The 23,966-nt window shown below is 38.9% G+C and overlaps 1 protein-coding gene across 5 annotated transcripts in view; it reads right to left on the bottom strand.

Annotated features, from left to right (window-relative positions):
• The window catches only part of STK33 (serine/threonine kinase 33), a 139,934-nt gene that overhangs the window by 56,371 nt on the left and 59,597 nt on the right, over positions 1-23,966 (bottom strand). For 4 of the 5 annotated variants that reach the window (XM_037050137.1, XM_037050138.1, XM_037050139.1 and 1 more), the window contains 3 exons: positions 7,098-7,485; positions 5,890-6,003; positions 2,144-2,257 (listed from right to left, as the gene is read on the bottom strand). In XM_037050137.1, the coding sequence (XP_036906032.1) occupies positions 2,144-2,257; positions 5,890-6,003; positions 7,098-7,319 (450 nt within the window). In that variant the 5' untranslated portion in view covers positions 7,320-7,485. The remainder of the gene's footprint in view (positions 1-2,143; positions 2,258-5,889; positions 6,004-7,097; positions 7,486-23,966) is intronic. The other variant, XM_037050141.1, reaches the window with a different exon arrangement.

The raw sequence follows: 23,966 nt of genomic DNA, 5'->3' as shown, positions 1-23,966 counted from the left end.
ATATATAATTTTGCTCAGACCACATCTGCCTGTTGGGCTGTTCCTGTACGTCAGCTACAAAATGGTCTCTGTCACCTCACTAAAATCGCTCCAGTTTCCAATATGTCTTTTGGTGTTTCCTTCAGAATCATGTTGATCCTCTGATGTTAGTGTAACAAAAACAAAATCTGCTTCCCAAGGACATCTACCGGAGAAGATAAAACCAAAGGAGTTTTCTCTTTTGCTGGTGTTTTGCTTTGATTATATTTATAAACATCAACGGAAACAACAAGAAGTGAGAGCCTACACTTGGCCCTGCGTTATATCACTTCCTGGTCCCCAGGCCTCAAAAATTAGTAACTGAGAGAGAGAAATCGAGAGCTTCCTTCCAACCAACCTAACTCCCACTTCATCTCCCTACAGGCAGCCCTTTACCCTACCTGACAGCAAAGGCACACAGGCAGCCACCCAGGAGCGCCAGGCCTCCAATCAGGGTGTAAGTCATCGAGTTTCTATTAATACAATGTCGTCTAAGAAATTTCAGGGCTTTCCCCCCTCATCACCGCTGCCACCACCCGTCATCTCCCTATTGAATCCAAATGACCATCATTATTTGCAAATAAGCATTGTCCTCAAGCATAAATAACATCTCTGAAGGGATAACAATGATTTTTAGCCCTTCCTCCTTCCTCACCCCTTCCCCACACACCAGCACGGCCCCCCACGCCAAGCTTAGGAGAGCACATAATAGTTCTGAGAGGACTGGCAATGGGATGGATCATAAGGCCATCTTTACAATAAAATTGTACCTAGGGTCATCTATGCTTCCAATCAACTTCACCCTTTAACCGAAACTTCCCACATACTATGCCCTACCCACGCAGGATGGAAGTCACATTTTACGGTTATCTGAATAGGGTTGAGGAAAATAGTCACTGTGAGGGGTGAATTTCTGTCTAGACTAGACATGGAAAGTTACCACGATTTCTCCTAAAATCCACCTCAATTCTGTTCCTACCTCCCACCCCAAACAGCCTGACCCGCATATTATGCAAAGATGTGCTGTCCAATACATATATGGAGTATATCATTTCATCATACTACCTCAGTGCCCTGAAAACTCTCAGCATCGGCACGTATGTACAAGACCATGAATCCCGAAAACCGAAAGCAGGTGTCCTGATTACACGAGTATCGCCCTGACCCTAAACCCATCCTACCTGATGCCAAAGAGGGAAAGGGAATAATGTTCCGTGTGGCACCATGGCTTTAAAATTCTGAAGATTTCTAGAAAACCTCTGGATCTCCCTTTATTAAGATTCGGAAGTTACTTTATTAATTTTCAAGGAGAAGTGGTATGCAATTTGTCATCATTTGTTTTAAAGAATACACTTAAAAACCTACTGCCTCATTTCATTACTGTAGTATTTATCATCATCACAAAGCTAAGGAAAAAAATCATCATTTTATTCACCAGGCACAGAAATTCTTAAAAAGCTGATGAAACGATCAGGTGTGAAACCTGAGGACTTTGACTCCCCCTTAGACAAGCCCAGCCATTCTCCAGCCCAGGGGAAATCCAGTGAGGAGTACAGTGGGCACAGTAAAGCATACAGCAGACAGCTGGGGAAAAGGTGGTCCAAACTAAAAGAGCAGGTAGGATGAATAAACAGAATAAACTAACACTGAGGAAACAGGGACTCGATGGGAAGGAGAGAACCGGAGAAAAATAGAGCAGAACCACATCAGGAGAGTTCCAGGACTCATTTCTGGCTGAGACATTTACAGCCAATAGCCCTACATTTATACACACTGATAATCAGAGCTTATCTTCAACTCACTCTGGCATGAACTTTACCTATATTTGGCTGTATTGACTATGTTAGCTATCCCTACATTTGCTTTTTCTAGATACACTTACCCCCTGAGTTTAAGAACTGGTCCCTTCCATAAGGTTTCAGAAATGCCTACAGACCCTGGGGAGAAGCCCAGACCCGGCCGTAAAGTCAGAGGCAGGTATGTTAGTGTAAAGAACTGCACTGCCCCCCACCCTGCATTGCCCCCTCACCCTGTACTGCCCCCTCACCCTGCACTGCCCATCCCACCCTGCACTGCCCATCCCACCCTCTACTGCCCTCAGTATGACGCTGCTAATAAGCCTTACCTTTTCTTTGTTTACTTTTTTAATTGCCCACTTAGTTTCTGTTTCCTTGTCTGTTGCTTCAATGACCATTCCAAAGCTCCCTTTTCCCAAAATTCTTCCAAATGTATAGATTTCCTGGATAAAAAAGAAGAGTCCCTTTGTCTCTCCCTGCCATTCACTGGACATTAAACGTGAGCATATGACACTGACAGATGCCCGCCCAAGGGGAGAGCGGCTCTGCTTCAGGGCAAAGTCAAAGAGAAGGTACCACATACTGCTTCGATACTAATAAACACATCTTAGTTAAATAAAAACAAGCTTTGATGAATTTCATTAAATGTCCTTCGGAGGAAAATCATAAAAATCCTAATGGGGAAATGTAGAAAACCTGAAAAGTATAAAAATGAGTCTCTTACAACTATAATGTTAATGAAATATCTTAATAGGAAAAAGAAGGTGGGATGGGATGGGAGTAATAGACAGAAAACTGTACTTGAAAAATAATTAAATAAAAAAATAAAAAAAAGAAAAGAATATTAATACATATATATATGTGTGTGTATAAAATACACTCACCCCCAAATTATCCCAAAACTCTAAGAGCTATACCATAAAACTAACACATATTAGCCATTGAACTACTTCTTTCTTGTTTATCAAGTAACATTTTTTCTTTACCTTATTTTTATTGAAAATAACTTGTTTTATTCCTTTTGTTTTAGAAAAAGTAGTGTGTCACAGAAATTTTAATACAAATCATCACTGGGAAGAAAATAAAAACCATCCCTGCAGGCCAGGCAGCCTCTTGCTTATCGTCTGTCTCCTGCTCACGAGCCCAGGGCCCACCGGCCCTGCTGACGCCGGCATCCTGGTTCGCATTGTGCGAGAACCTGACCACATCACTCAGGTACACTTCCATTTCTTGTGAATTTGGCTGGGAGGAGTCAGTCTCCCCAATCCAAACCAACTTCAGGGCATTAACAAGAATGTCTGGGTCTTGAGAGAGCTTCTGAGCATGAGAGAACAGCAGAGGCAATGCCACTGGGGCCGCCTCGGCTGGATGGGCAAAGGCTCCCTGGAGATGCTGCTCAGGCTCCGTGCGGTCACGTTCACCTTCCCTGTGCAACAGGTGAAGTAGCTGCCGGTCTTCCTATTTTCTACTTAGTTTAGTAACAGAAGACTCAATGCCCAACTAATTATTCACCTCTTTCATGAAGGGCTTCCCCACCTAACTCTGCCCTGTGGTGAGGGTTCCTTTCTTTTGACTTCTCTCAGCATGTACGCACTGATCCTCAAACACTATTATTACCGTCTTACTTATGTTCTCACTCATTTTTTCCCAAGATAAGATGTGTAGAAGCTCCTTAAGAAGCTGTTTCTTTTGTATCCTTTAAAAAGCCTACCCTAAAACCTTGTCGGCCAAAGATCCATGATTAGTGCATGGAGGAAGGGGGGAGGGAGGGAAGGAAATGAAGGAAAGAATTCAGTTTCAACATGTTAGACTTTCCTTAGATATTTCCTTGTGATTTATACTTTGGGGGCTACAAAGTTGAATAAAACAATTTCTGTATTCTCAGAATTTGTAATCTACTCAAGCAACAGGATTATTCTTAAATCATAAAGTCTTAAGTTAAAATCAAAATACAAAACAACATTGGGGCTAGAGACCAGAGCTAAAACCCTGGGAGAACAAACGTAAACATTCTGAAACAGGTGGCTTCTGAGATTGGCATATGAGTGAACAAAGGCAAAAAAAACCAATTGAGGTGTTTTTTTTTTCAATAATCCAAGCAAGGTAAGGAAAGCTTCCAAAGGTATAGCAATGTAAATGTGGAATGATAAATGAATGAATCAATCAATAAACCCAGTCAGAGCCTGCCTCTCTATATACACACATACAGAAGCCAGTCAGAATCCTTCTCTACAGACGTTCTTGAGAGAAATGAGAGGCTGGGTACGTGAAGCTGAGCCCTGGAGGAGCAGCTCGGATTCAGGGTCATGGATATTGTGAATGGGGACTCCTAGGTTCACAGTGGGCGTGTCCTGTCCCAGACACCTGCTTTCAGATGACTTCATTACTTTGGCTCCCTTTTCTCATCCACTACCACTTAAGAGTGAGAATCAAAGTCAAAAAACTAAGATGATTAAAATAAGACAGATATTTTACTTTTATTATACTTATACATCACTATCTACTCCATATTACATAAAATGAACCAAATCTAAATTTAAATGATCATTTTACCCCTTTATTCCCCCACAGAACAAAAATATCTCAACTCTATAACCATTTCTCCAATTTTTCTTGACCTTTAAAAATGAAATTCTCATTTTCTTTCTAAACATACAGAACCACAACTTGGACACAGAATTTTAATATTGTTTAAATAGGACTTTTAAAATGAGGAATGGGTAAAGGAATAGCTCAATGGCCCAACTAGTTTTTTATAAACTGATCTTTTTTTTTTCAACTATCTGCTCTGACATCACAACATAGTGGTAAAAATAAGAAGAAAATGAGTTCTCGTTTGTATTAATTTTAAGAGGATTCTATTAAAATAGTAAGACAGGTCTATCTTCTTTGACAGAGGCCAAGTCCACGGCACAGTGTGGAGTGTGGAAGTGTGCGTGATCCAGTGCCATTGTAACAGTGCTGAAAATGTGTGTGTGGGGGGGGGGCTCACACTGTGTGGAAACACGCTCATTTGTAGTGAGTGGTTATCGCTGGGTAGTAGAATTCAGATGACTGTAACTTCCTGTTTTATACTCTACCAAAATGTCTAAAATCTTCAAAATGAGCCTGTCCGTTAAATGGAAGAAGAAAAACTCCTAATACCACAGTTAAGGTTATTTCTTAAAAATATGTACATACTTTGAATATTCCACAATTTAAAGCAGAAAAGAAATGGAAAAGAAAAAATAGGGTAACATACATGCATAAAAATGAAGGTAATAAATGTTAAAATTGGTTATATATGGCTCATGATTTTTTTATATTCTTCACTTTTCTATCTGCATTTTCCTAATTTTTCACAATGAATACATTTTTATTTTATAAAAGCTCTTATGACTAAATTCAAAAATCAGTAAATTTGTACAATTTTAAAAATACAGGCCTTTCATTTAAAAGAGGAGATTTAAACTTTTCAAGTTAAAACTTCTCAGGAAGTTTTTCTGATCACTTCAAGTATATTGCTAAACATCTCTTAAAACAATGTTTAAAGTTAACAGTAATACAAGTTTCCTTTTGTGCCTATTCTTGTTGAAGTTCCTCTAAACTGATGTTAAAATAACATTTTATTTCTAAAATGGCACTAATATTTAATTCATATTTGTATGTCACAATCAAAATCCTAGGAAAACTAACATTGGCACTCATCCAATCAGAGGCAGCAAAAAATGGCCTCAAGGAAGTGAGCAGCCAACCCACCCGACACCGCCTGTTCCCGCTCTGACCCCAGTGAGGGCTACACAGACTCCGCGGTTGCACTCAGCAACAGGCAAGACCTGAAGACCACCATGTCTTCATTTTATCTAATAAAAATTCCCTCCACTTTGATTAAAATCCACTTGGTTCTATGAACAGAAAAAACAGCCTGCACTTTCGGTAGTAAAGACTCCAACATACTTGAGAATAGTGAGGTTCCCCTCTTCTTTCCTTCCTTTCCTTAGAGACTTATTTTTAAATCATTTTGCCATTAAGCACTGAGTGACACAGAAGAAACGTGAACATTCCTCCTAGTGGCTTCACTTTGCTTTCTAAATACCTGAATAGCAGCTCCATTGTCCATCCTTATGTGAGGGACTTTTCCGTCTGTGAAGGTGCCCCGACCCCACTGTTGTTGAGATGTCTTTCTCTCTATGTTCGGGGTTTTTGAGGGCTTAGACCAAAAAGGGAGAAAAAAAGTAGTATTAAGATACAACACACTTGTTGACAAAGTAAAAGCCCTAATTTAGAGAACATGACAAATCTTTAATGTGTGCCATGATATTTACTGCAGACACGATAATTCACTGCCTTTTTTCCGATTCTCAGTAAGCCCTTTATGAGTTACTGGCTCATTAGGCTGGAAGGGACCTTAAGAAGTTGCTCGACCTGAGCCCCGGACTCCAGTCAGATGTATGTCCATTGTCACCTGCAGAGCAGACAGATCAGAACCTCCTCAATGATTCTTCCAAGTCACAAGGAGGCAACTTCACAGCTTTCTTAATCATTCTTGTTTCGAAACATACGGGTCGTTTCAAACAGATTATACATAAAAGATTACTGGCCAGACACTCACAAATTATGCTTCCAATGAAAATAACATAGTAACAACTCACCCAGTAACAACTAACTCGGAGATGCCTATATATGGCAGTAACTATATTGTAATATAAATCAGAAAAAAAGTTTAGGGTGAAAATTTGAAAAAGGTACAACATTCAGGGCCAAGAACCTAACTTTTCTTAAACTTCCCACTCTGACTCCAAAGCTGTGCTATGTCTAGTGAAACCCTCCACACCACCTCTTCTCTGGAAAGGTGGGCACACCCAAACCAGCCTGATGGGCCGTCACAGACTGTTTGCAGACTGATTTTGTAGAGTATATTTGATATTCCATCTAGATAACCAGGAATTGTCTTCAGTAATAACCATCCTATTTAACCACAACCACAAGTCATTCTGCATTGAAAAAAGTGCCCCAAAATTCAGATTTAATTCAACTTGAACCATTTTTTTAAAAAGGTGGAACAACATTCCAAATCATTCACAATTCCAGGAAGTAACTAATTTGGGCAGTGTTAGAAATATCATAAAAGAAAGTACTAATTAACTTTGTTCAACTCTTATGTAAGAAAGAAGTGCTCCTTTAATAGTTAAGAAGGCAAAGAATTAGCTGACAAGGGCCCATAAGATCTATGAATGAAGCTAGGCATAGCATTAGACGATGGGATTTCAACTTGTGTTGGGAAGTAGAATCCTTGATATTTACCCCATCTTTTCCAGAGGAGTTATCTTTAATTTGTTGGTCTTTTTTCCTCTCCAGTGAAACTGAAATGTCTGAACAAGCAATGCTTGATGTCTCTGACATTTCCACCACCGACACTGGAGAAAACCTTGCCTCACAGGAACACACGCAAAGGACATCTTCCTGAGAAGCAGACGAGCAGTGGGAGCACCTTGTGGGTTTTTTCCTTACCCCACTATCAGCCATTTTCTTAACTCTGCAGCAAAAGCAACTCGAAAGAAAGATGTTTCCACTGTTTGAGGAGAAGAACCAGACCAAAACGGATAAGGCAAGCTGATGGCAAAATCAGTAGCTTCCAATGGGCGAGGTCCTTATGCTAAGGAGGCGCTAGGCTTCTCTTCACCCATGAGAGCTGCAGGAAGAAAAGAAACCACCATTGAGAACATTCTGGCTCCTCCTATCCCTCTCCTAGAGAGGAGAGAGACACTAGCAACTAGCACAGAAAGCAGCCTATACATAAAAAGTTAATATTTACAACAAAATTAGGACATATTTCTAATTTCTCTCAAAACTGAATTCTTGGACTCCAGAAATTTTATTTATTTAACAATCAAAAGAATCACCCTCTGTTGAGAACCATGAAGCTGCTGAAAAGCAGAGTCTAAAGAAGCCAATTTGGTGGGTTGATACTGATTTTTTTAATGAAAGAGAACAGAAAATATCAGAGTATTTTGCATCAATTCTCAGTAAGTTCTGTGCAACTTTTATTTTAATTATTTATGTATATATGTAATTATATACATAATGTTTGTGTGTGTACGCTTGGTCAGATTATAAAATGTATTTCTTTTAATTTTTTTAAATTTAATTCTTATTCAAGTACAGTTTTCTGTTTTATATTCCCTGCCCTGCCCCCCACCAGTGCTCCCCACCTCCCTCCCATTTCCTCCCCCCACCTTAATTATTGTCCATGTGTCCTTTATACTTATTCATGTGAGTCCCTCCCCTTTTCCCCTATGATTCTCTCCCCTCTCCTCTCTGGACCCTGTCAGCCTGTATTTCTTAATGTGACTTTGGCTTTTAAAAAAGCATAAAACACTGATGTGAAGCACCTGTTACTGTGATTCACAATGTAAACTTCGGTCTACTGACTATGGGAGCGGTTACATGGTATGCATCACAAAGAAGTAGATAATTCGATTTTATAAAGCCACCTAATTCTAAAAGTTCACGGCAATATTAGAAGTATCCTTGTTTTTATACTCAAACAGCAAAAACAGAAAACAATGGGTGCTATCTTTCCCTGCGTGCAAAATAGGCACGCCCAGCAGTTCACCTAACTTGAGTTATCGGCGATTACACAGCGGCAGGTTGGAAAGGAGGGAGGGATGTGTCCTGCAGTGCACATAAAGGAATACCTGGAGAAACTTCCAGAAGTAGCTGGGATTATAGTCTTGTGCCATACTACTTCACATACCGTTTAAAAGTACACAGGGTGGGCCAAAAGCACATTTCCAGTTGTTTGTATGGAAAACAACACAATAATTAATACACAATAATGTAAGAATAAACTTTTTCACGTACTCACAACCATAAACTGACTTTTGCCCCACTCTGTATTTTGTAGTCACTGATTTTTGTTGAAAAACAAGACAAGCATTAGCAAGAGGTGTGTGTGTGCGTGTGTGGGGGGTGTGTGTGTGTGTGTTTACTGGTATCAGCTGCATTCTTTTCCCCTTCCACTTGTCTACAGGGCATTTTTATACACCTTTTCTTTCTTTGTTTTGTCAACGAAAAATAGAATCTTTATTTTTTTCCTCAATAAAGTAATATCAAGATGAGGAAAATAAAACTGCACTCATGGGCAAAAAATCATTATTTATTATGCTACCCTGGAAAACTATTTGGAGATTGTAAAGTTGAGTATCTATCAAAGCTATTGGTACTTCCCAATGATCGCTTGTCATTTGAAATTGAAATTTATTCCAAAGAGCACGACATTGGAATTATAATTCACATTTAGTAGCACTTTACCTCTGACAAAGCTTATTATTTTTATTTATTTACTTCTTGACTACAGCTGGCATGCAGTGTTATACTAGTCCCAGCTGTGACCCGCGTCTCATGTACTTAATGACATGCTCACCACAGTGGGCCCAGTACTCACATGACCACACACAGTTACAACGCTATTACTGACCATATTCTCTGTGCTGTGCTTTTTACATCTCCATGCCTATTTTTATAGCTGGCAATGTGTACTTCCTAATCCTTTTCACCTTTCCCCCCAACCCTCAACCCTCTCCCACTTGGCAACCATCAAAATGTTCTCTATATCTATCAGTTTTTTCTATTTTGTTTGTTTTGCTCTTTGAATTCCACATACAAGTGAAATCATACAGTATTTGTCTTTCTCTGACTGGCTTATTTCGCTTAGCATAATATCCTCTGGGTCCATCCATTTTGTTGCAGTTGACAATATTTCCTTCTTTTTATGGCTGAGTCATATTCCGTTGTATGTATGCACCAATTTGAAGAGACTATCTTTACCCCATTGATATTCTTGCCTCCTTTGTCACAGACTGACCATGCAGTGATCCCTCACCCATCGTGGGAGTTATGTTCCAGAGACCCCCATGATAGGTAAAAATCCACGAAGTACTAGTGTTATATTTTATATATATAAAGGCTTTACAAATCCTTCCCACACTCCTACAAACCTTTCCCACTCTCTTATTAACCTTTCCCACACTCTTATAAAAACACTTCATATGCTCTTATACACTTTCTACACTCTTAAACCTACGTAATTTTAACAACATATAAAATTCTATATGAGTACTCACCAGTGAAGTATACAAAATCCTGTGATATAGAAAAAACTCCAGAATTAGATTTTTTTAAGCCCATGATACAGTGAAGCTGCAGTAAGTGAACCACAATACAGCGAGGGATGACTGTAGGCATGGGTTATTTCTGGGCTGCCTATTCTGTTCCACTGATTTATATGTCTGTTCTTATGCCAGTATCATGCTGGTTTGATTACTATAAACATGTGGTGTAGTTTGATATAAGGTAGCATGATACGTTTTCTCAAGACTGATTTTGGCTGCTCGGGCCTTTTGTCATTCCACGTAAATGTCTGGACTACTTTTTCTCATTCTGTGAAAAATGCCATTGGTATTTTGATAGGAGTTACATTTAATCTGTAGATTGCTTTGGGGAGTATGGACATTTTAAAAATGTTCATTCTTCCTATCCATCAGCACAGTGGAGTTGCCCTTTTATCTTCTTCAATTTCTTTTCTCAATGTCTTATAGTTTTCTAAGTACAGGTCTTTTTCCTTGGTTAAATTCATTCCTAAGTGGGTTTTTCTGATGCAATTCTAAACAGGATCATTTTCTTAATTTCTGTTTCTGATAGCTCATTATTGATAAATAAAAATACAAATAATTTCTGAATATTAATTTTGTATCCTGCTGCTTTACTGAATTCATTTATAAGCTCTAGTAGTTTTTTGCTGGACTCTTTAGGGTTCTCTATATATAGTGTCATGTTATCTGCAAATAATGACAGTTTTATGTACTTCTTCCTTTCCAATCTGGATGCCTTTATTTCTTCTTCTTGTTTCTTTCCTGTGGCTAGGACTTCTAATACTACGTTGAATAAAAGCAAAAAAAGTGGACATCCTTGTCTGGTTCCTGATCTTAAGGAGAAGATTTTAACTTTTCACCATTGAGTACAATGTTAGCTGTTAGTTTGAAATATACACCCTTCATTATGTTGAGTTGTGTTCCCTCTATCTCTACTTTGCCGAGAGTTTACTGTAAATGGTGTTGGATTTTGTTAACTGCTTTTTCTGCATCTATTAAATGATCATATAATTTTTAGCCTTCATTGTGTTTATGTGGTGTATCACATGAATTGATTCGCAGATCAAGGAATACCAGGAATAAATCCCATTTGATCATGGTGTGGGATCTTTGTAATATGTGGCTGAGTTTGCTTTGCTAATATTTTGTTGAGGATTTTTCCATCAGTGTCCATCTGGCACAATGGCCCACAATTCTCTCTTTTGTAGTGTCTTTGTCTGATTTTGGAATCAGAAAAAGGTAATGCTGGACTAGTGAAATGAGTTTAGGAGGCTTCCTCTTCAATTTTTGGAAGAGTCTGAGAAGAGTAGGCATTCATTTTTCTTTGAATGTTTGGTAAAATTCTCCTGTGAAGCCATCTGGCCCACGACATTTGTTTGTTAGGAGTTTTATGATTACGGCTTCAATTTTATTAGTAGTTATTACTTAATAGTAGTTAGTAGTCTGTTCAGATTTTGTTTCTTCCTGACTCAGTCTTGAAAGCTTATATGTTTCTAGGAATTTATCCATTTCTTCCAGGTTGTCCAATTTGATGACATATAATGATTCATAGCATTTTCCTATAAGCCTTTGCATTTCTGTAGTGTTGTTTTTTACTTCTCTTTCATTTGTTTTTTTTTTTTAATTTGGGGCCTCTGTGTTATTTTCTTTATTAGTTTGGCTAAAGGTTTATCAATTTTATTTACCTTTTCAAAGAACCAGCTCTTGGTTTCACTGATCTTTTCCATTGGTTTTTTCTTTAGGTTAGATTTATTTTTTTAGACATTTCTCATTTCTTGAGGTTCCTGTAAGGCTATAAATTCCCCTCTTAGAACTGTTTTGGCTGTGTCTCATATAGTTGGAGTCATCATGTTTTCATCTGTCTCAAGGTGTCTTTTAATTTCTGACTTTATCTCATTGTCAATCCATTTGTTGTTTAGCAGCATGTTTAGCCTCCACATGTTTGTGTGTTTTTCGGTTTTCTTCTTGTGATTGATTTCTACTTTCACACCATTCTAATCAGAGAAGATGTTTCTCTGGGACACAATCTCTACTGATTTCATAGCCAGATTATGGGGGCTCGTCTTCCTGGCCTGATGTCCCAGATTAGGGAACCTAGTGTGAGGCTGGGTCCCCTCACTCCAGAGTGGGGCCTCTGGAGCCAAGGTATCCCTCCTGACTCTTAATCTCTACACTGTGGGCATGGGGCCTGCCCATTCTGCATCTCCAATCCTCCTGCCAGTCTCAACATGGCTGCTTCTTTAGGTCCTTAGTCACAGTAACACTGTGCAGTTAGTCTTCAGGTGGCTCTCACTGAGGGCTGTTCTGTACTTTAGTTGTAATTCTGATGTGGTTATGGGAGGAAGCACATAGTCCATCTTGTCCAGAAGTCTTCACCTATACACCTTATCCAATGCTCAACATTATGAGTTTTTTTAAATCCCCACCTGAGGACATTTTTTTCATTGCTTTTAGAGAAAGAGGAAGGGAAAGAGAGAAATATCAATGCAAAAGAGAAGCACCAACTGGTTGCCTCCTGTATACACCCAGACCAGGGACCAGCGCCTGCACTGGGATTGTATGCATTCAAGCTGGGGTGCACACACACGCATGCCTGGATCCAGGATTGAACCTTCAACCTAGGTATGTGCTCTGATCAGGAATCAAACCTGCAACCTTTTGGTTATAGGATGACACTCAAACCAACTAAGCCACATCAGCCAGGGCTCATTATGAGTTTTAATCATAGCAGAACAAAAGGCTGGCTTTATATGGACTATGCCTTCTCCTTTGAAGTTGAATAAAGTGGACCAGAGTAAGAAGTGAGATGTCTTTATTTCATTAAAGAAATATCTTCTAGTCTAAGACTGGTTTTCAAATCAGGAGGGCTGACTCTTATCAAATCTTTACTGTGATTATCATATTTTTCTTATTGAATCACTTTATATACTTCAGTGTGTCAAAAGCTTTTTTAATATTAAAGCATTTTTGCATTTATAGTATGAACCCTACACGATCATGATGGAGGATTCCTTTAATGTGCAAAAATTTGACATGTTTTTAAGTTTTCACAGTTAAATTCATAAGTTAAACTTATATAATTAGTCTATAATTTTTTTCAGCCCTCTTTGTCAGATTTTGATACAAGATGCTGGCTAATTTCATAAAATAATTGGGTATTTTTCCTTTCACCATGCTTGGTAACAATCTGTATACCATGGGAATCCAAAGGCAAACCTCCTGGGTCCAAAGAATTTTATGATATTGCTAGTATTTTATCCAATATTTATTATCCCATCCTTCTTTACTAACAGAATGTTGATTTTGTCTGTGGCAGTCATGTGCTCATTAAAATCTATTTGCTAGCCTCCCTTGCAGCTTGGGGATGGTGACATGACTTATGGTCACGAACCTTACAGAATGAAAGCAAAGCTGTATTAAGAAAATGTATATTCTTAAACCTTCATTAAAAATAGAAAAAGAGTAAAAATATACGATATGAGTTGTCAGGTCAAAAAGAGAAAAATATGATTAAGGAATAAAATTTAAGTTGAATAGAAATGACAAAGAGGTGTCGGTTTTGTTGAATTTTGCCTGTAAGATCCCCCCAAACTGCCCCCTCTTTACCTCTCAGACTTCCTGTCTAACCATTCTCTCCCTTGCTCCAGACACACTGGCCCCCTTGCCATTCCTCGGACCTGCCAAGCACACACCCTCTGCACGGCTTTGGCCCTGTGCTTCCTCTGCCGAGGATGCTTTCTTCAGACATTTGCATGGCTAGCTCCCTCGCTTCACGGTTGTTTCTGCTCGTTTGAGAGACCCTTTCTAACCACATCATCTGAAATGACAGGTACATTCACTTTGTCCCCTTACCTTGCTTTATTTTTATTCACAGTACCTACCATGTCACACAGGAGTTCTCTCCCAGAGTTCTTTCCTGCTTTTAGGGAACAGATGGTTCCCATATAAACTGTTCCAAAGCAGTGGAAGGCCCTGCAGTTCATTTCATTCTGCTGTTATAACCAAAATCTTACCATAGCAGTAATCTCAAAAGGGTGAAAGGAATTCTTAAAAGGCCAATCTCATTTGTGAATAGATGTAAAAATTCTAAATACTGTACTTATATTTACCCCAGGTAATGTGTACAGCGTATGCTAAAATCATTAGATAGAAATTGTGGACAAGTCAACCCAGTAAGTATGACCTTTTATAAAAGTGGTGAAAATTTTTCCTGCTTTGATTAAAACTCATACAGATGAGCACTGGAAAAGTTACATAAAAAGCACGCTCCAGACCAGAAGAGGAAAAGAAGAATACAATGGATGCCACTAAACACACAGACCCCAGTCTCACAGATGCCTGGCTTTGTTTTTCAAGTATATGTAGCAAAACAAAAAAAACCCCACTCAGAATATATTTGTACCCACTTTGCAAAATGATTTAACTTCAGGCCATGGAGGGAAATGCTTTGCATTTCAGGTTAAGTGTAAGCCTGTAACCACCAGTGACTCGGAGTGGCGGAGGGCATCTGCAAACAACAACCCTTCTGTTTAGGAAAAACAGTGCTTTCTCTCTGCAGGGGTAGAAAAGCCACATGTCAGATGGATAAGGCATCATTTTATGCACGCATTAAGAATACTGACTTTACCTGAATGCATCCGGTCTCGTCTGATCTCGGAAGCTAAGCAGGGTCGGGCCTGGTTAGTACTTGTATGGAAGAATACTGACTTTAGAGTACTTTTTATAAGAAAAAGAAACCGAAGGACATGTTCACAATGTAAAGGTTTATTTCGAGTATAGCTGAGCTCATAATAAACAGTCTCCTAAAAGCGTGCTTACCATATCCTTCAAATACACACACACACACACACACACACACAAACTTTCAACAGAATCTTTACATACTAAATTTCCCATATTAAGATGAATGTTTTGTGAATCAAAAAAGTGATTTTTTTCGTAGTTCTGCTCAAAAAGCATTTCCTTTAATTTTTTCATCAATTCTTCAGCAGCTCATGTTATCACAACATCGCCGACACCGACAGACTGCTGAGGGCTTCCTCGTTCAGGTTTCTGACTTGTCCACGGCCCTGGAAGTACCTAGCAGCTATACGCGGAAAGCGGAGGAATCTCCATTACTCACTGAGAAGTTCCATTTCCGCTCTCCACCCTACCGACCGCTGCACTTGCCAGAGTGATGCTCTGCATTCCCACCACCACAACTCGAAAGCGACAGGCTGAATAGCTGCATGTGAAATTTCTTGACAAGATTTAGATTTCAAATATAACTTCTTTTTGGCTGGCTGAATTCTAATTATTTTAGCTTAAAAACCAAAATAGAGCAAATGTTTACTCACATTTCTTTCTTTCTCATTTATGAATCGATATGAAATATTTGTTACTAAAATAAATCTACTTTCTAGCAGGCCATATAATGTCATTCATATTTCAGAGGCATAGAATTAATCAAGTATTGCAAACCTAACATATCTTTACGTAAACACTAAGGTGAATAACTTCTATAGAACCATGGAATTATGTTTAAATAGGACTTTAGATAAAAAAAAAGATATATTAGAAAACCAAAGAAGCTTCTAATATAATAGTGTTTCTTTGTGCCTCCAAAGACTGGACAGCACAGGTATTAGACAATATGCAAACAAATAAAGTGAGTTCAGATCCTGTCAGTATTTAACATGTGAGCTTCCCTTTGGCTAAGGTTTTCATTTTACTTTCAGAACTAAGATAAGCCAATGGAACAACTCTGAGCTTTTATTTAAGCATAAAAACGTCTCTTACGTATTGGCCCTAAAAGATACACTTACAGCAATTTCCTCAAGAAAATGAACACCAGAATGGTTTTATGAGATACAACTATCTACAGTTCTCTTCCCCCAAAGCAATTTTTTCATTTTCTTTCCTAAAACTGTATCTACGGGAACCTAAACAGTCAGTCAATTCGGTCAACAATGTGTTCTGTTCACGTGAAGAACTCGCGGACTGCCTGATATTACGCAGACCAAGCTGAATGACTGCAGACCCAGTTTTCCACCACCCGTCTCCACGGCTTGCTCACCAAGCCTGAGGAGGGGCCCAGGGAGCTTTCAGACCGTGGTGATGCTATTCTAAAGGAGACTGGCACTTGTTTCCTGTATGTATAAAGGGCGTGATTAGGCAAATGGGTCTGTGTTGTCTTACAAAAGGCTTTTATACTACATTTAAAATTTACATTATTTCATAGATTTTTCAAAAATGTTTAACAGTTGATGCATACCATTAGTGTTTCTTTCCATTTTAATTGGTATACTACTCCTCACTGATTAAGATGTAATCTGGAAGGATAGTCTTAAATACAGTCTCCATCCCAAAAGTTTAAGGTAAGAACAGAGATTTTACTATGAAAGTCTGGCCTACAAAGACTGGATAAAATCAGGAGACCCTCTCCCTGACTCTTTCCTGCTGTCCCATGTCTTTCCTCCCCGAACAAACTACGCAGGGAAGCCAGGGGCCTTTACACCACCACGGACCCACCCCGGTCCATAACTCACACAGGAAGAATGTCCAAATGTGCGTCCTGTGGGGCAGAGCCAAATCACTCAGGCAGGGTATAGGCAGGGTCATCAAAGAATGGAGGGGGTCCTATGGAGAAGAGCTATCTCAAGTGGAATTTAATCTCTTCACAGATCTGAAAAGCATTAGGCCTAAGGAATTAGTCTTTGTGCCATTCAAAGGGAGGGTACATGCCACTTTCAACCTAACATGAAGGACTTCCTAACAGAACTGTGAAAGATGAAAGACTCAGTCTCTAGAAGTATACACACGGAGGTGGGAGGGCCAGTGGGCAGGAAACCCTAGAAAGTACTTAAACATAGTCTAGGATAGCTGGAGGTTCGTTCTAGCCCTAAAAACCTACGGAGATGAAATCGCCCCTTCTAATGACCAGCTGAGGCACAGCAGACACTAAAGGCACTGAAGGGGTGCCTGACCTCGCCTCTGCTGGAAGGCTTCAGCACTGGAACAGAAGTCGCGCTGTCGGTCCTCCCACAACCCCGGCCAGACCCGGCCAGACCAGAGTCACGTCCCCCAAACTCACCTCACCCAATCTGGATCTCACCTCTAACAGAGTAGCTTTGTGAGAATTTACCCTGGGGACAGGGGGACAGTGAGGAGGAGGAAGAAGGGATGAGATGGAAGGTTGGATGTACTGAAGAGCAGTGGAACTAGCCTCCCAAAGGCTAAATAGAGTGTAGAAGGAAAAAGAAATAAGATTTCCTGTCCACTCAAGAAAACAGCATAACAGGTGCAGAGTGAGCACGTGAGCCCCCATGTAGCTAAGGCAGCTAAAAGGCGAATCGCCACAGACTCTGGAAGAGAAGCAGAACCACTCCGAGGGCTGTTTGTGAACGCTCAGCTCTGCCCCACCACAGTGCTCACAGTAAACAGTGTTCTTATATTTAGGAATCTTTTTCCCCAGCTTTGTTGAGGAATAACAGACAAATAAAGTCACAGATAATTAAAGTGTACAATGTGATAACTTGACATACCTGTACACTGTGAAAGGACTCCCCCAAATTAACACATCCATCACTTAACCTATTGGGTACAGACTCCAGTCATAAGATGAATTGTGATGAATATGTTCTCACAACCTGATGTATAACATGGTGACTGTCGTTGACAATACCCTGTTACAAAACTGAAGTTTTCTAAGAGAGTAAATGTTTTCTAAGAGAGGAAACTTAAATGTTCTCTCGAACACACAGAGTAAATATGCACTCAGGAGCATTAATCCAACTAGCAGCAGATCAGTTAGATTAAGAACACGAAGGTAAACTTGAGAGTTCGGAAACTCCACTCACCAAATCAACACTGCTGCATTCAGAAAACGTCCTGATGTCAGTGTGGGCAGAGAGCCTTTCCTGCATGCCAAATACTCCCAGGGGTGCTGGAGGAGACAGACTTTTCCAAATCGTCGACTTTGCGTGGAGCTCATCAGCGAAGGAGATGTGTAATAGAATGCCCCTACCCAGACGTTTCACGTCATATGAGAAAAGGCAGCTGCCCCTCAAGACCATGCTCAACACTGGCTGCACAGTTCAGACACATCCAGGCAACTTTCTTCCTTTGGCCGCATCTGTGCAAATGCGACAACTCCAAACAATCTAACAAGACACCAAAAACATGCCATTGTCCCTGTTTTCAAGTTTCTGTAGAAATAATATTAATTTAGTAAAAAGAGAGAGCAACAAAAACTATTTCTCTTAACACTGATCCCCTTCAGGACAGGAACTACATTCTGTCATCTTCTGTCTGGTGAAAGGCCACCATTAAATAAGGATTATTGACTGAAAGTCATCACTGAATTATGCAAACAGTGTTTCAGATCTTATGAATATAATATACAAATACTTGCCTAGCATAAGACAGCCAGTGGCCTGTCACGTGAACAAAGTCATAATCTCTCAATCTGATGCTCCAAATAGTGTTCTACGTGGGTTCTGACAGACAAACTCCCATCTAATAAGCTCATCTCCAGCTCAGAACACAACCTCATGCAAGCACGCTCCAGACGTGAGCCGCCGAGGTGCAGAAGGAACAGCTTGGGGGACCAGTCCACAAGTCGCTTATTAACTTAAATTCTCAATGCAACAGGCACTCAAATGCTGAATTTATAACAATTCTATTTTAAAAATATATTAATTCTGAATATCAAGGAGAACACTTTATTTAGCCTAGCCAAGAGCAGTCTCCCAAAATATTACTAGTCTATGTTATACCTTAACAACTGATCAAGAAGGAAAAATATGTAAATAGTTAGATTTTTCAGAGAAAGGAAGTGTCTATAACCACAGATTTATTTACTTGGTGAGTTTTCAAAACCTTGCAATGGAACTGTAAAAACAATGTGATTAAAATCGATAGAGCACATCATTTGCTGATACTGTTGCCCAAGAAAAGGCAATAAGCCTCAGGCATGTTATTACTAGATTACACCATTCTACTGACAGGTTCAAGATTTTTAAAGGCAACTGAGAATAGAGAGGACTTCTTTTTTTCAAGCCAAAGAATTTTCCTCTTCAATTAAAAGGAAAATCATTATGTTTCTTTTTTTTATGATGAAGATAAAAAATGTCCTCTGTAATATTCTGGAAATATTAAATTTTTCCTTGGTTCCTAAAATAAAAATAGATTGATGGTCCTGATTAAAATTAAACTGAAAGCTACTTATGTTTAGCAATACTTTTCCAACCACACATCCATTTACCAAATCCTAGAACAGATCTGGGGATGGTGGTTTTTTGTGAGATTATTATCTCAGCAAAGTCCATTCGGAAGAATATGAAAGTCCAAAAATAGGAGTTTCCAAATGTCTTCTGCAAAAATAATCAATGACTCTCTTTTTATGCCTCAGTGATGAAACGATAAACTTTTTAAAAGGCCATCAAAATCAAAGAATGCATATTTCAAAGTATGCTTTTTAATCAAATAGCAAAAGTTAGTCATGCAGACATAAATTCATTTGACAAAAGTGACCAAATGAAACTGAACCTAAAATCAGTGAGACTTTAGTCAAATCTTCCACTATACTACAAATAGAAAATTGCAAAAGTTTTTAATGGCTTCATAGTGCAAACTCCAAAGTAGAAACATCTTCATTTAGCCTGGGAAAGCTGATGGAATCAACTACGTAGTTTTATACTTATGACAGGAAAAAAATTGTTGACTAGAAAAGGTAAGATGATTCTAATTATGAATCCCAATAGGAAATACAGAGCCAGGCTCATAGAAATAAGTAATTGATCCAGGCATCAGGTCTACATTTATTAGCTTTTACCAAGTGAACAGTAAAGTCTCTTCAGGAAGCGTAGGCATTTAGACCTAACTCAGATGTCAACAATTTTTAAAAGAAAATTTACAAAACACCATATACTTTCTTGTCATGAATACGCTTACATACATAGTAACTTTATGTTCTAAATAGCTAGCTATTGAAATAGATAGAATCATTACTTAAATAATGCAAACAACTTTCTGTAGATTCTCCCTTCTCCCTTGGTCTCCACACTGAACAATAACAAATTCATCCTACTTCCAAAACACTTCCCAAATGCATCCCATTTTCTCCATTCCAAATGTCAACATCAATATCATCTCTTGCCTCGATTACTGCAAGAGCTTCCTAACTCTTCCCAAACTGGTTCCTTCCCTTCCAAACTGGTCACTCTGATTCCAAATCAGCTCTCTCACCCAGAGCATTCTCCGCACTCCAGCCAGAGTGCTCTTTCTAGTACGCAAATCTGATCATGTTTTTTCCCCAACAAAAATTACTTCACTGGTTCCCAACATCACTGAGATTAAACAGAGTCACTAATATAACATAGAAGAGCCTGTTTGCCACGACCTCGACTTGCCTCTTCAGGCTCATCGCAGGCCACGTCTCTAACACATGATTGTCCAACACCCAGAACTTCTCTCCTGCAGTCCTACGCTTTCTCTGGGCCTTCCAACTTGCCCTGACAGCCTGGAACACCCCATCCTTCCCTCCATCATTGCAATTCTTCCTCTTTCTGCAGATCTCAACTCAGATATCATCTCCTCTGAAATTTTCATGAGCTCTTGAGCCTCCGCTGGGTGTCTGCCTCTCCTGTGTGCACTGCACTTGCTCAATCACATACTGAATTGCACTTGGTCATGTATTTGTCTGTGTCCGTCACTACACCCAAAGCTTCCCAAGGCAGGGATGGTGTCTATACTCTTATCAATTGTTTACCCAGTTGGGGAGTGACAAAAATGCAGGGTCTGGCAGATTCTGTAAGGCCTGTTTGAGTGTGCTTGGTAGGGTAATAATATGGGGGTAATCACTTATAGTTTTGACTATCTCACCTAAAATGTCATATGGTATGCTTGAGTGTGATACTGTCATATGTTACAGAAGTACAGGCTTACAATTTTGTAATTAAAAAGGGGCATTATTTGTGCCAGACCCTGTAGATGTGCTTTTTAGAAAGCATCTTCTACCAACAGCATAGAAAATGTACGGAAGTCTGAACAAGACTGGAGCTGGAAGGACAAGAAAAGTATTAACAACAGTTTAAGCAAGACAGAAATGTGGCCTTAATTAGGAAAAACAGCATCAGGTATGAGGGAAATATATTCAGAAAGCAGAGTGACAGAAATTGGTAAATGACTGGATAGCCATGGTGAGAAAGAGAAACGTCAAGAACACCTTGAAAACTGAGGAGGGTGAGCACTGAATCACTGGGACTGTAAAGAGAGGAGGAAGAACAGATTTAGATAAGATCATCAGTTCAGTTTGACATGCTAAGCCAGTTTGACTTCAAAATACTGAAGTGGAGATGTTTAACAGACAGTGGTATATAAGCCCACAGATAAAGAGAAATTGGGGTTAGACACATACAGAAGAAGAAATTGAAGTCTGGGGTGTAGATGAGATCACACAGGAAGGATATGTGGGATGAAACCTGAAGAGAGTCCAGGACAGAACTATGAGAAACATCAGCTTCTAAAGGATAATCAGAGAAAGAGAGGCCACTGATCAATGCTGGTCAAAAGCCAAATGGCTCAGCATTTTCAAGAAAGATGAAGGCTGAGAAGTTGTACTTAAGCTATGATGGATTATTGACAAAAAGGTCAGATTAAGAAACTCCAAAATTTCATTCACCCATAAAAACAATGAAAAAGCCAACAAAAGTTATTAGAATAAACTTTTCAGAGTTCTGGAAATTAACCAGAGGTTTGCAGCCATGCAGGAGGCATTTGTTTTAAATAAATAAATAGTTGGATCTTGGTAAGTAAGTTTTGTGGAATTTTAACTTTCCTCAGCCCCATCTCCCACTCTGCATCTCTGCAAAAAGCCTTGAAAAATTACAGCCCACATCCTGTTACAGCCAAGTAGTCACTGGGGAGAAAAGAATGGAGCTGCAGCTCTTTCAAATCCTCATTCCCAAATATTAGTCACTACTTAAACTTTCTGGTGATTCCCTTATAAGTGAGAGGCCCCACTTATAAGCCAATCTGTACTTGACCTGATTCAGAGCTCACCCAATACAAAAAGTCTGTTCCCAGGGTATATTTGTTGAAAATAATCACAAGCAAGTTCTAACTTCATAACTACCTGAGGCAATTATTAGCACTTGGAGCAATAGACTAACCAAAATTCTTAAAAGGAAAAGGTGGGAAATAAGATGTCCACATGGAATTTGAAAAGCTCCAACATATTCCTGAGAATTTTGGAGGCCGCACACGAATAGAGCTATGCATATGCACAGGAAAAGACTTGAGGAGCCCCTAAGTTCTTATCTCTGGCTCACCTCAAGGCTCTGCACAGCAGAAAGTAAAGGCTAGCAGAGTTGATGAAAAGTTTGCCTAACACTGAAGGTGAACCCTAACATGCACATAGGGCTCCTCAGGAAAGCCTGGTGATTCACTAGTCATAGACATTTAAGAAAATCTGTTCCAATCATTAGTTGACCACTGTGCTAAATAAGTAAAAAGTTCAGAAGCTACAGAAAACAAGAAACACAGACTTAGCATAATCAGAAAAGTAGCTACGCAAACTATTACTACAAGAACCAGCAGCAATGAAAAACCCTGGAAAGGGAGAGTATCTGATATGCAGAGTTGCCAACTTATTTAAAATATCCGGTTTCCAACAACAAAAAAATGCAACATGAAAAATTTTTTTTAAAAACAAGAAATTATGACCATACAGAAGGGGGGGAAAAAAGCAGTCAATAGAAACTGGTCCTGCTGAAGTCCAGATGTTGGACTTACTAGACAAAGACTTTAAGTGAGCTGTTTTAAATATGTTCAAAGAGCTGAAGGAAAATATATCTAAAAACTTCAAAGAAAGTATGAGGATATTTCACCAACAGATATTATCATTAAAGATATGTAAATCATTCTTTAAAAATCAAATAGAAATTCTGGAATCAAAAAGTACAACAATAATTGAAATAAATTTCATTAGAGATACTCAATAGCATAGCAGATTTGAGCAAGCAGAAGAAAGAAGTAATGAACTTGAAGATAAGCCAATGGGATGATCTAGTCTGAAGAACAATAGAATTAAAAAGATAAACATCGTTTTGGACACTAATAGAAACACCATCAAATGTAGCAATTATGCATAATGGGAGTCTTAGAAGGAGACTCAGAAACAAAAAGGACAAAAAAGAATATTTGAAGAAATAATGCCCAAAAGCTCCCAAATTTGATGAAAAACAATCTCCACATCTAAGAAGCTTAAAAGACAAAACAAAACCTCGAAGTAGGATAAACTTAAAAAAATCTACACCTAGACATATATTAATCAAATTCTCAAAAGACAAAGAAAAACTCTTGAAAGAATCAACAAAGAAATAATTTATCACATTCAAAGGATGTTCAATAAAAATAACAATTGATTCTCATCAGAACCCATGAAATCCAAAAGAGAGTGAGATAACATACTCAAAGTTCTGAAAGGGGGGGACCTGTCTGCAAAAACTGTCCTTCAAACATGAAGTGACTAGCCAGAGACCAATATTATGCTGACACCAAAACCAGTCAATGATACCACACATATGCATGTATGCATGCACACGTGTGCAGATTACACAACTACAAATCAATAGTCCCTGGGAATGACTATAAATGCAAAACTCCTCAGCATAATATTAGCAGCAGATTCTAGCAAAATACCAAATCCAGTAGTATATAAAAAGGATTATAAATATGACAAAGGGAGATTTATTCAAGGAATACAAGGTTGATTCAACGTGTAAAATCAGTGTACTATACAATATTAATGTAATAAAGGAGAAAATAAATGCCTGATCATCAATACCCAAAGGTAAAAAAAAACAGATAAAATCCCTCTCCCCGCCATGATGAAAACACTGAGAATTTCCTCAAATTGACAAAAGGCATCTATCAAAGTTCCACAGGTACCATCACACTTAATAGTAGAAGACAGAAAGCTTTGCCCTCAAGATCAGAAACAAGACAAAAACGTCTACTCTTACCATTCCTGTTTAAC

Source organism: Sturnira hondurensis, unplaced genomic scaffold, assembly GCF_014824575.4.
Source record: "Sturnira hondurensis isolate 20B ecotype Veracruz unplaced genomic scaffold, ASM1482457v3 Scaffold0006505, whole genome shotgun sequence".
Taxonomy (NCBI): Eukaryota; Metazoa; Chordata; class Mammalia; order Chiroptera; family Phyllostomidae; genus Sturnira; species Sturnira hondurensis.
The sequence above is the reverse complement of the archived record's forward strand: the minus strand, read 5'-3'. Positions and strand labels throughout refer to the sequence as shown.